The 12,132-nt window shown below is 45.2% G+C and overlaps 1 protein-coding gene across 1 annotated transcript; it reads right to left on the bottom strand.

Annotated features, from left to right (window-relative positions):
• Positions 1–913: 913 nt before the first annotated feature.
• On the bottom strand, positions 914–8,380 carry LOC128334046 (prolactin-releasing peptide receptor-like). Its single transcript, XM_053270283.1, has 2 exons — positions 7,965–8,380; positions 914–1,547 (listed from the first exon to the last, which is right to left on the bottom strand). The coding sequence occupies exons 1-2, from the start codon at positions 8,378–8,380 to the stop codon at positions 914–916; spliced, it is 1,050 nt and encodes a 349-aa protein (XP_053126258.1).
• Positions 8,381–12,132: the final 3,752 nt, after the last annotated feature.

The raw sequence follows: 12,132 nt of genomic DNA, 5'->3' as shown, positions 1-12,132 counted from the left end.
TGCTACCACAAGACCAGCTCTCCTCCTGGAGATTTTTTAATAGGGAACATAGGATCATAGGAAACTGCCATATACTGAGTCAGACCATTGGTCTATCTAGCTCAGTATTGTCTTCACAGACTGGCAGCGGCTTCTCCAAGGTTTCAGGCAGAAGTCTCTCTCAGCCCTATCCTGGAGAAGCCAGGGAGGGAACTTGGAACCTTCTGCTCTTCCCAGAGCGGCTTCATCCCCTGAGGGGAATATCTTAGAGTGCTCACACTTCTAGTCTCCCATTCAGATGCAACCAGGGCAGACCCTGCTTAGCTATGGGGACAAGTCATGCTTGCTACCACAAGACCAGCTCTCCTCTCCAATACAATATACAAAGAAGCCTGGGTAAAAAGCCAGGATTTAACACGCTTTCTAAAAACTGTGATGGAGACTGAGGAATGAATATCCACCAGGAAAGCATTCCAGAGTCTGGGGGCAGCAACAGAGAAGCAACAATGTACAGGGAGTCCCCAACGTACAAATGGGTTGTGTTTGATTCATTTGCAAGCTGAATGTTCATAACTCAGAACGCATATTGTTCCTATGAGGGATGACTTGTTTGTATGTGCACGTTGGCATTTGTAAGTTGGGGACTTCATTAATCTTACGCCTGTGTGTCTCCCACTGAGCCTTTCTCTTGAGATGTCTTCTTAACACAGGTGAAATTCCAGCTTCCTCCTGATCAGTCTCCTCAGCCCTCATCTCTGCAGCTGTCCAGATTCCCCTGTCTGCTGCCGTTCCAGCTCAGCGGCAGAGTCTGTTCTCACAGCCACGTCCTCCTGCTGTGCTTCTGAGCCTGCACTCCCAACCAAGTCCTCCTGCTCTTCCTCTGACTCAGTGGTCTAGGCCATGCCATTGACCCATGCAACCCTGCTCAGAGGCCTTAGAGCATCACGCTGACAGCCACACAGTTATTGGCGGGGATAATCTTCTTCTTGAAGGTGAACATCTCTTTCAGCTCGCTCCGGAAGCGGTCATGCAGCCACGCGTAGAGGAAGGGGTTGCAGCAGGAAGAGCTCATTGCAAACCAGTGGCAGAGCAACTGGATGAGAAGGAAGTACTGCTTGTTGATGAGGTTGATGTTGATGTCCCGGATGATGTTGAAGATGTGGATGGGGAGCCAGCAGATGGCAAAGGCGGCCACTAGCAGCAAAAGGAGGCGGAAGGTCTTCCTCTTCCGCACACGGTCAAACTCTGCCTGGCTTGGCGTCGGGTGGCCGGGCACAATGCGGTTCCTAAGCTTGACAGTGATGCAGATGTAGGAGAGGGAGACCGCAGAGAGCGGCAGGATATAGGTGATGATCAAGGTGCTGTAGGCATAGGCCAAGCGCTCCTTCTCTTCTTCCATCCAGAACTCCTCGCAGATGGCAAAGCCTTCCTTCTGGAACTTCACATGGTAGGTGTGGGCAATTGCGGGGGCCACCAGGGCACAGGAGAGCAGCCAGATCCCGCCAATGATGTATACGCAGGAGCCTAACGAGATACGCCTCTTCAGAGGGTGCACGGTGGTGTAGTACCTGGGAAGAAAGGGAGAGGAGTCAGCTGGGCATGTTTCTTCCCCACCTGTGGCCTTCTCTTTCATGAGGCTTGTTCACACAACTGAATAGGACAAGTGTCCGCTTCAGGAGCGACAACTACTCCAACAAATATTTATATATCGCTTTTCAACAAAAGTGTCCAAAGCAGTTTCCATAAAGAAATAACAAACACATAAATGAGATGGCTCGTCCCCAAAGGGCTCGCCATGAGAGGAGAGCTGGTCTTGTGGTAGCAAGCATGATCGGTCCCCTGAGCTAAGAAGGGGCCACCCTGGTTGCATATGAAATGGGAGACTTGATGTGTGAGCACTGCAAGATATTCCCCTCAGGGGATGAAGCCGCTCTGGGAAGAGCATCTAGGTTCCAAGTTCCCTCCCCGGCGGCATCTCCCAGATAGGGCTGACAGAGATTCCTGCCTGCAACCTTGGAGAAGCCACTGCCAGTCTGTGTAGACAATATTGAGCTAGGTGGACCTATGGTCTGACTCAGTATAAGGCAGCTTTCTATGTGCCTATCTAAAAAGAAACATAAGATAGACACCAACAACAGCCACTGGAGGGATGCTGTGCTGGGGGTGGATAGGGCCAGTTGCTAAATAGGGCCTCTGCTAAATAGAGAATCACCACTTTTAAAAATGTGCATCTTTTCCCAGTTAGCTGGTGAATGCTCCCAGTTTTCAGTCATGTGTGAGTAATCAGCAAGGTAGGAGGAAGAGAGCATGCTCATCTGCTAAGTGTAGCTGGGTAGGACCATTTTTCTTTCTCATTCAGAAGCTGGGGATGGAAACTGGATAGGGTGTGCTCGTCCTACCTAGTGAATGCTTAGCAGACAATCGTGCTCCCTGCCCCCCTACATGTGGTTTTGTTTCTCCTCACAACAACCCTGCGAGGTAGGTTAGGCTGAGAGAGAAGTGGCCCAGAGTTACCCAGTGAGGCTGTTGACGCAACTGAAAATTGGGTAGGACAAGTCTTGTACCCAGTTCTGGGAGCTGTGGGTACTTTCAATTTTTGGTTGTGTGGGAACAAAAAACTAGGTAGGAGGAGGGAGGAGCGATTGTGTGGAGGATTGTGTGCAGCGCAGTCCTACCCAGCTTTCATACCCAGCATTTTACCAAGGTAGGAGAAAAAGCTGGCTTACAGAGCTCCTGTCTCCCACACAATCGCTTCTCCCTCCTCCTACCTAGTTCTTTGCTCCCACACCACTGAAAACTGGAAGTGTGCACAACTCCTATGCCTGAGTACTACACTTGTCCTACTCTGTTTTCAGTTGTGTGAACAGCCTTAGTAAGTTTCATAGCTGAACAGGAATTTGAACTTGGGTCTCCCTGGCTGAGGTGCACCTAGGTAATTTTGGAGATTGGACCTAAAGGCTTTTGGAGGCACCCACCCACCTACACAGTAATTACACTGACTAGGGCAATGTTGCGCATGCATGCCGGAAGATACTCAGCCACCCTACATCAGCAGTTTTGACAGCAGCACCAGCAGGGGAAATGGGGCAGGGGCAGTAAGGGCACCCTCCCTGCACCTTAAAGCAACCACTCACACCTCCGAACCGGTTCAAAGACTGGCATTTTGAACTGTTTTGGTGCTCCAGAAAAGGTGTGCTGAACTGGCTCCATGCACATCCCTAATAAAAGCAACCAGCACCACCCCACCTCCCAGGAGTGCACGGAACTGGTTCCGTGCACATCCCTAGAATTTATGTCTCTTTTTAAAAAAGTCTTTTGGCCTGTTTTTAAACAGTTTACAAATAAAGTGGCCGATTTCCAGGTTCCCCCCTGTGAATCTAATGTTACATTAGATTCTCTGGTGTTACATTACTTTTCTTCTGCGAGTCTCATGAAGTACGATTTCTGGGTTACATTTAAAAATTACTTTAAAATCAAAGGATGGTCAGAATCACTTGTAATTAAATAGATGGAGCTTGGCCATCTGTACCTACATGTGGGGCAACTTTCAGCACTCCCCTTTTGACAGGATTTTTGGCAATTTTAAAAAACATTCCCCATAGAAGTCTATGGGGAAAGTGTTTTTATAATTGCCCCAAACCCCAGGTAACCAGATTCCAACCACAATTTCTGAACCAGCATGCATGGACATTTGTGGCGTTGGATTGGGTTGGATTGTACCTAATCCAACAGCTGCAAATGTGCACAGCCCTAATGCATAGGGTATATACAGCTAGCAGAATAACTTCCTTTTAACGAGATGCATATTTGGACACACACCCCAATGTGAGGAAATATCAGCTTGGTTGCCTCAACAGTGGGGATCCGTGACCGCTTCTCTGGTAGGGTTGTGCATTTTGTTTCGGATACAAAACGTTTTGTGCCCAAAACAGAGCATTTCGGCTGTTTTGTAGCCAAAACAAAATGCTCAAAACAGAACCCACACTCAAAACAAAACATTTTGTAGCTGAAACAAAATGTCCCTATTTCGGATACAAAACGTTTTGTTGTTTCGGCTGTTTTGGAACTCCATTTTGCAATCGTGAAAAGTCTTTCTCCTTCAGTCTCCATTTTGAGTTTTGACATCTGTTTCAATTTCTGGCCCTTCCAGCCTGCAGATTGGGGGTGGTTGGCACCCCATGAACTCTACACCACCACTTGCTCTAGGCCACCCCAATGCCCCCAAGTGCAGTTATGGGGCTGCTGAAACCTCCATCATTTCCTATGGGGAAGAACTTTAAAGACATGTAAACTCCATTAAATCTTTAAAAATCAGCCCTCTGCCAAATTATTTTGAAATAATTCTGGCAGCTTCCTTGCCCCCACTGGGCACTACCACCCACCCTACTCTGCTCTGGGCCACCCCTGCTGAAACCTCCATTATTCCCTATGGGAAAAATTTTAAACTTCAACAATCAGCCCTTTGTCTCCAATTCCTCTGAAATTTGGGTGGTATCTTCCACACATTGGGCACTACCACCCCATCCACTAGTTTTGCCCCAGGGCCATTTTTTAAAATCCAAAACATTTTGGATTCGGATTTTGCAATTTCGAACAAAGAACAAAATTGGGGGGGGGGGTTCAGATTGGCTGATTTTGAACAAAGAACAAAATGGGGGTGTTTTGTATTCGGGCCAAAAACAAAACAAAACGCACAACCCTATTCTCCGGCACTAGCCCCCTTGCAAACAGGTCCCCACAAGTAGGAAGCAGCCCTCTTTAGTCCTACGCAGTGATTAAAATGAGCCACTAGAGGCCACAGTATATTAACATATGCCTATTTGTCATCACCAGGTGTATTTTGCTTGGATTTTTATTATGGCCATAAGACCATCACATTTTGTGATCAACTTAAGAGTGAAGCTAAATTCACTCCTGCAGGGCGCACTGGTCAAGAACTGATTGCTGCACTGCTGCGTGGTTTTGCTCCCAAATCACGCCCCCTGTGTCTGATGTCAGATGTGGGGGGTGTGTGGCTAAATACTCCCCATGTCTGATGCCAGATGCAGGGGGCAACACTGCCAGGAATCCTCAAGTGCAACTTTGGGATGGTATGGTGCCCCCATTTGGAGCAGGAAAATGACTAACTGGCTCAGAATATTGTGATATTCTGATAATATCACATGATATCCTATGTTTATCATGTGATCAGCCTAAGACGTTGCCTCATACTGAATCAGACTATTGGTCCATCTAGCTCGTGGCTGCACAACTTCAGCCCTCCGACAACTCCCATCATCCTTTGGCCTCTGTAGCTGGGGAATGATGGGAGTTGTAGTCCAACAGCAGCTGGAGGGCTGGAGTTTTGTTCTACACCAGGGTTTCTTAACCTTCGGCCCCCAGAGGTTGTTGGACTACAACTCCCAGACATGGCCTTTGTGGCTGGGGATTCTGGGAGTTGTAGTCCAACAACATCTGTGGGCCCAAGGCTAAGAAACCCTGCTCTGGAAGCAGCTTCCTAAGGGTTCAGGCAGGAATCTTTCCCAGACTGCCCTACTTAGATTGAACCTGGGACCTTCTGCATGTGAAACAGTCACTCTAGATACAGTCCCATTCCCAAATGGCCACCATTTTGGACCTCTTTGAGAGGGACCCTTTGATGAAATAGAGAGATATGGCCTTGCCCCTGCTTTAATGTTTCAATTAAATAATGATGCAATTAAATTAGTAACTGGTTACGCTAAGAGGGTCATAAGCAGTTGGCTAATAATCGGCTGCCAAAAATTCCAAGGCTGAATAGAAAGGCAGCCCAAGACCTCAGGGCACTTGATGTATGCTTAAAGATTCTGCTTTCCCCTGCTTTGCTTGTATTAATACTCCTTTTCTATAGCATTTAATTAAATAAGAACGACATATCACAAGGCAAAGCTAAAGGAGGAAATTACACCCTTCCACCTCTGAACAATTCCTGTCCCTGGGAACTGCAATTATAACGTCAGAAGCCAAGGCACAGAATTAAATCACAGGGGAGATAAATACTGTGGGAGAATGAAATGGAGCTTCTCCTTCTCGTCATCCTGAGCTGGTATTAGACAGAGTTGCTGCCGGCTTCTCCAGAAACTCGCCAGCCAGTTGGAGCCTCCCTTGAGCTGACTTTTAAAAAACAGTTTTCTCTGAAGTGATCTAAGCCAGGGATGAGAACATAAGAACAGCCCTGCTGGATCAGGCCCAAGGCCCATCTAGACCAGGATCTTGTGTCACACAGTGGCCCACCAGATGCCACTGGAAGCCACAGGCAGGAGTTGAGGGCATGCCTTCTTTTCATTAAAGCCTTCTTTTCTCCGGAGTTCATTTAATTGGACACCAAGCTAAATGCCCTCTTTGCAAGTTATGTGGTTAATCTCTGTAACATCTTTTTAGCAATAATATTGCCTTAATCAGCTCTTATTTATTCCTGTAGCCCTAATCTTTCAATAAACCTCATTTTGTTTTCAATCTTAACCTACTCTCTTGTCTGTTCATTTCCCCGGGATCAGAACTTTGCACTAATTTATTCTGATGTGGGACCTCCACACCAGCTTGCTAGTTCCCCACACAAAGCCTGAACTCATTTAGAGGTGTTTTACCACCCCGGAGCGGTTCCATTAACAACACAGTTAAAATTCAATGAAGTATGCCCCAACCATGGGGCTGAAATAGATAAAACCAGGGGATCAACCATGGGCCTCAGATTTTCTGCCCTGTTTGACTATTATGTCCACACATGGGCAGCCAATGGGTTCAGAAGTGCAGCCGATGCACCAGGACGGTGGGTGGGGAAAACTGGCATTCTTGCTTCCCACCACATGGAGAGTCTTAAGCGCATCTCTCACCCAATCCATTCTCTGAAGTTTTTGAAGCTGTCTGGTGCCATTACTCACTGGCGTTATGTCACTATGGAAACATCCTATCCCAAAACAACCTCCAGATTGATCTGTGTCATGCTGCCCAAACAGGAGAGCTTGATTCAGCCAACCAGCCAATTTGTTTCTCCGTGACAAATACAATACCATGATATTAACTCTTGGAAATCATCCAAAATGGCTTCCAAAAATGGCACAGGACGGTTTATACAGAGAAATGACAAATAAATAAGATGGCTCCCTGGCTCCAAAGGGTTCACATTCTAAAAAGAAACATAAGATAGACATCAGCAACAGTCACTGGAGGTACTATGCTGGGGGCGGGGTGGTGGTGGTTGGGCCACTTACTCTCTCCCTGCTCAATAAATCACCACATTAAAAGGTGCCTCTTTGCTAAGTTAGCAGGGGTGCAGCTTCCTAAGTTCCTAATGGCTTTTTGCCCTGTGTTAACATTTTTGCCCTGAATTTTATAAACGGGGTAGGGATCCATTGCTAATACTTGAGCATCTGGGTGTTTATACATAGCAACACAGGAAGCTGCCTTATACCGAATTGGACCTTTGGTCTATCAAGCTCATATTGTCTACACAGTGGTACAGCAGCTTTTCCAAGGTTGCAGGCAGGAGTCTCTCTCAGCCCTATGTTGGAGATACCAGGGAGGGAACATGGAACCTTCTGTGTGCAAACAGGTAAATGCTTTTCCCAGAGCGGCCCCATCCCCTAAGGGAAGTTTTAATTGCAGTGTTTTAATTCACTGCAGTGCTTTCTAAGGGGAAAGCGTGCCATCGAGTCGGTGTCCTGGCGACCACAGAGCCCTGTGGTTGTCTTTGGTAGAATACATGTCTTTGGTAGGAGGGGTTTACTATTGCCTCCTCCTGCACATAGATGATGCCTTTCAGCATCTTCCTATATCGCTGCTACCCAATATAGGTGTTTCCCATAGTCTGGGAAACATACCAGCAGGTATTCGAACTAGCAACTTCATGCTTGCTAGTCATTATTTCCCCGCTGCACCATTAGGTGGCTTCTTCCCATAGTGGTAGAAACCCCAGAAGTATGTGAATCAATGTCTGGATCAGTCATTTGAGGTGGCTCAGCAGTTACCTGTCCACAGCAATAGCCGTGAGAGTGAAGACCGACACGTACACCGTCATGGGCTGCATCAGGAACACAAAATAGCACAGGAACTTCCCAAAGACCCACCCTTGTGGGTTGAAAGCATAAGCGAGAGTAAAGGGGACGCAGGTGGTGCACATCAGCATATCAGAGAAGGCCAAGTTCCCAATGAAGAAGTTGGTGATGTGCATTTTCTTGGTCTTGCAGATGACATAGAGGAGGAGATAGTTGCCAAAGATCCCCACAAGTACCACCAAAGTATAGCAGGGGATGATCAGAGGCTTGAAAGACTGGATCAGCTGCACACCTGTGAACTGAGAAGTGTAATTGGAGCCATTCCTAAGGACGACCTCGTAGGTGCTGTCATTGGACAGGGCCTTGTCCCAATGGCCTGTGGGTTCCATGAGTCAAAGAGAGCAAGGACCAACCTTACAGACAAGTGGGAATCATTTCCATTGGCTGAATGTCCTGAATTTCACATCAGCATCATATCCTTGAGATTGCAGGCTTTGGATAGCATCCCTGTGTGTGTGTGTGTGTGGATGGAGTATGACTAGTTCTTTTCGTCTGATCAGAGTTGGAATTACCCGGTATTTCGGTGGGGTAAAATGGAGGCTGCTTTAGCTGGAATCATCTTCTCGGTTTTAGAAAGTTTCTTATGTTCCTACACAAATGTCTCTTAATGGACCATCCTTTGAGGTTCCTTCTATGATATTTACAGTTCTGTTTTGCAGGACCAAAACGAAAAAGCTTTCAAGGATCCATAGTTGTGCTCATTGAGAGATAATCTCTTCCCCCTTTCGTTTTTGATGCCTTTCCATTTTCTTGTGGGCTGCCTCTCCTACCGCATGTTACATTGCCAACTCAAAATTGGAGCATTTCCATTGCTTTTCAAGCAAATTACTTGCTGCACATGTCCCTGAGAAGGAAGATGAAAGAGGAGATTTAGAATCTGGTAAACGTTCCCCTCAAGACTGTCAAAATGGAAAAACAAGTTAGAGATATGACAAGCTCAGTGCATCAGACTGGAAGTGTTCAACATTTGCAGGGAGACATGCATTATGGATTTGCTGGAAGGCACCCAAGGGCATTTCCAGCTGGTGATATATCCCAACTTCAGTGCAAGTATAAATTTAAAAAGAAAGCTACATGTTGTACAAGAATGTTGTGTAATATTCGTAGTGCCATCTGTTGGCAGTCTGCAGCAATCCGTGAATCAACCGTTTCTTTTCAAACTCCATTTAGGTCCTTTCCAGACAGCAATAAACTGTGGGCTGTGAAGAGCTTTCCCAACACTTCTAAGCAAGAACCTACTCACCATTCACCCACTCCCACAGGCTTCCATCCTCCTTCCCAGCAGGATCTATGCCCAGTAGTGATCTTGCACAATTTCCACAAGGACACTTGCTGGCCAGTTATTCTATCAGAATCTTATTCTAATTTGAAGCACACACACGTTTATCAGCACAAATGATTGGGCTGGGTTTTTCTTCTGCACCATATTTGTCATCAATTAATTCTGCTGGGCCTTCTTGAAAGCTCGTTTTAATGCTTTTCCCTCAGCCTTGCTTACTGGGAGGTTTCAACATCTACCCATGGAGGCTCGGCTTTGTCCTTGCAGCTCCTGTGAAATCGTAACTATTGTTCATATTTTATTCTATTGTAGTTTCTATCGGGATTTTAGGCACTGTTTTATTCTACCCTTATTGGCTAGATTCTCCGGACATTCTGATGATTTTTTAGTTAAATTTTTACTTGCAGATAATGAATCCCTTATTTCTTATACCGTGGCGAAATTTGTGATATAGCCATTAGGGTGCGTAGCTCTTTGATTGAGTCAAAGCTTGGACTGTTCATGAGACTGCTGCGATGATGATTTGGTATCATTCTAATTGCTACTGTGATGTGGTTTATTCAACTGATATTTGTTTTTTTGCGATTGCAACTTTTGTAATTTCTGGTTTTATTCTTTGTCAATGACCGTAAACTGACACACACATACGTTTATCCACAAATTGCTGTAGATTGCCAGCAGATGGCACTACAGTGTCCTCCTAGCTCAAATGAATTTCTCTTATTGTTTATCATCATAATTTGTGCTGGAGTTGCAATATATCACCATCTTGAAGAGTCCCGGTTATGAAGGTATTGTGTGCTCTAAGGGACCTCAAAGCAAAATGGCAGAAAAAGAACAGGCTTAAAACACACACACACAACCACATCCCACAAATATACATGTATAAAGTCATCTTGCCAAGCACAGTGGCCAAAGAATCTTGGAGATAAACTGGCATTGCCTTCTCAGTCATTACGTTCTCTAGGTAACCTTCATAGGCACATAGGAAGCTACCATTTACTGAATCCACCTAGTTCAAGATTTTCTACACAGACTGGCAGCAGCTTCTCCAAGGTTGCAGGTAGGAAGCTCTCTCAGACTTATTTTGGAGATGCTGCCAGGGAGGGAACTTTGAACCTTCTGCTCTTTCCAAAGGCTCCATCCCCTGAGGGGAATATCTTTTTTTTTTTAGAGAGAGAGTTTATTGCATTTTATTCAGTATATATAAAAAAGGAAACAAAAGAATGATATCTCTGAGCTTTCAACTAACATAAATGAAATACAACGTTATTCTAGCAAAAAATTGCTCTTGTCCAACTGAACATCCTTCCCAGAAAGTAAAAAATAAGAAGTACAAGACATGCAATGCAAACACTAAGCACTCAAATACACATCAGGATAAACCTAGATTCCATTTGTTTTATAGTCTGCTTACACCTCCAGTTTTTCAGATATTAGGTAAACAAGTTTGCAGGTAACTGTAATTCAAAGTGTTATATGCCGAAAAATAAAAGGAAAAAGAGAGGGAGAAGAAAAACAACTCCTAGGGATGTATCTTTTAAACAGATACATTATTTTACTGGAGTAAAGATCATTGGGAGGAAGAAAGAATTAAAGCTTATTTTGAATCAAAAAACATATGCATCCAAACTCTTCTATATCCTCGGGAGGGCTCTTGCCAAGAAACCACTGGTCATCTGTATTTGATTCCTTTTACAAGAGTTCTAACTGTAAGAAGGGGAGTTGAACTGTCTTAACCATCTGCCGATCTGCTGTATAACCAATTCCAAGTTCTAAAATGAAATTTTTTTGTGTGTAACTGCAATTACTGCTGTAGAGACAGAACCACTTGCATCCTGACATTCTGTTATGCTGAGAGAATCACCTTGCAACGGGCAATACCTTTCTGCAGGTTGTTTCTCCCTACAAGAGATTTCCTGACCTTGTTCCCCTGATTTGCTCTCGGCCATCGTCTGTCCAGGGAAAAAGTTATAAACATGGAACTTTGCCTCTTGTCTATACATGAAAAAACATTATTAGTCTCCACAGTAACAGCCTTTAAAAACAGATGGAGAGATATCATTTCTCTACACAAGCCATGTTCTTTCACAGCAAGTTCCATCCGAGATAAACTTCCCTTTAGTTTTGGAGACATGGTTAGCATGAATCCCTATTTAGCGCAATTCTAAACCATTTAAATCCTTTTAATCCATAAACTTGTATTAGGATATACTATTACTATTTCTAAATTGAAACACTGAAATCAAGAATAATGCAATAACCATTGATACATCAGGAACCAGAATATATAAATCTTACAGTGCTCACACTTCTGGACTCCCATTCATATGCAACCATGGAAGACCCTGCTTAGCTTAAGGGGTCTTAAGTCATGCTTGCTACCACAAGACCAGCTCTCCTCTCCCAACTTGGATGAAAGGATGAGCAGGGAGCTGCAGTCAGCAAGACTGCAGAGGGGACGGGTGTTTGTGCAAGCTTCCTTCTTTCAAGGACAACTCACACTGCCAATGACAGCTGGAGAGAGGGTGGAGCTTTTCCCCTCAATTCCGGTTTGAGGAAATGCAGTTTGTGTTCCCACATTCAGATGTAACACAGACTCTATCCTACCTTGGGTTGGAGTGGCGAAACTCATTTCAACTGGAGGGTACTGATCAGAGTTCAGAGAGTGGAACCTCAGATTGCTCTCTGTGCAGAATCGGGAGTTCCAAGGGGATGGCATGCATTCGGTTGTAATGGTCCAGAAACCTCTGTCCAATTTAACTCTGGTTCCACGTTACATGAGAAAGCAGCCAATATCAC

Source organism: Hemicordylus capensis, chromosome 8 (assembly GCF_027244095.1).
Source record: "Hemicordylus capensis ecotype Gifberg chromosome 8, rHemCap1.1.pri, whole genome shotgun sequence".
NCBI lineage: Eukaryota > Metazoa > Chordata > Lepidosauria > Squamata > Cordylidae > Hemicordylus > Hemicordylus capensis.
This window is presented reverse-complemented; position numbering and strand designations above follow the sequence as displayed.

Bases quoted from the DNA above. Each gene is read 5' to 3' on its own strand.
- LOC128334046 (XM_053270283.1), bottom strand. From the start codon at position 8,380: ATGGAACCCACAGGCCATTGGGACAAGGCCCTGTCCAATGACAGCACC. The intron at 1,548-7,964 runs GTAACTGCTGAG...CTTTCTTCCCAG, and splicing joins ACGGCTATTGCTGTGGACAG to GTACTACACCACCGTGCACC.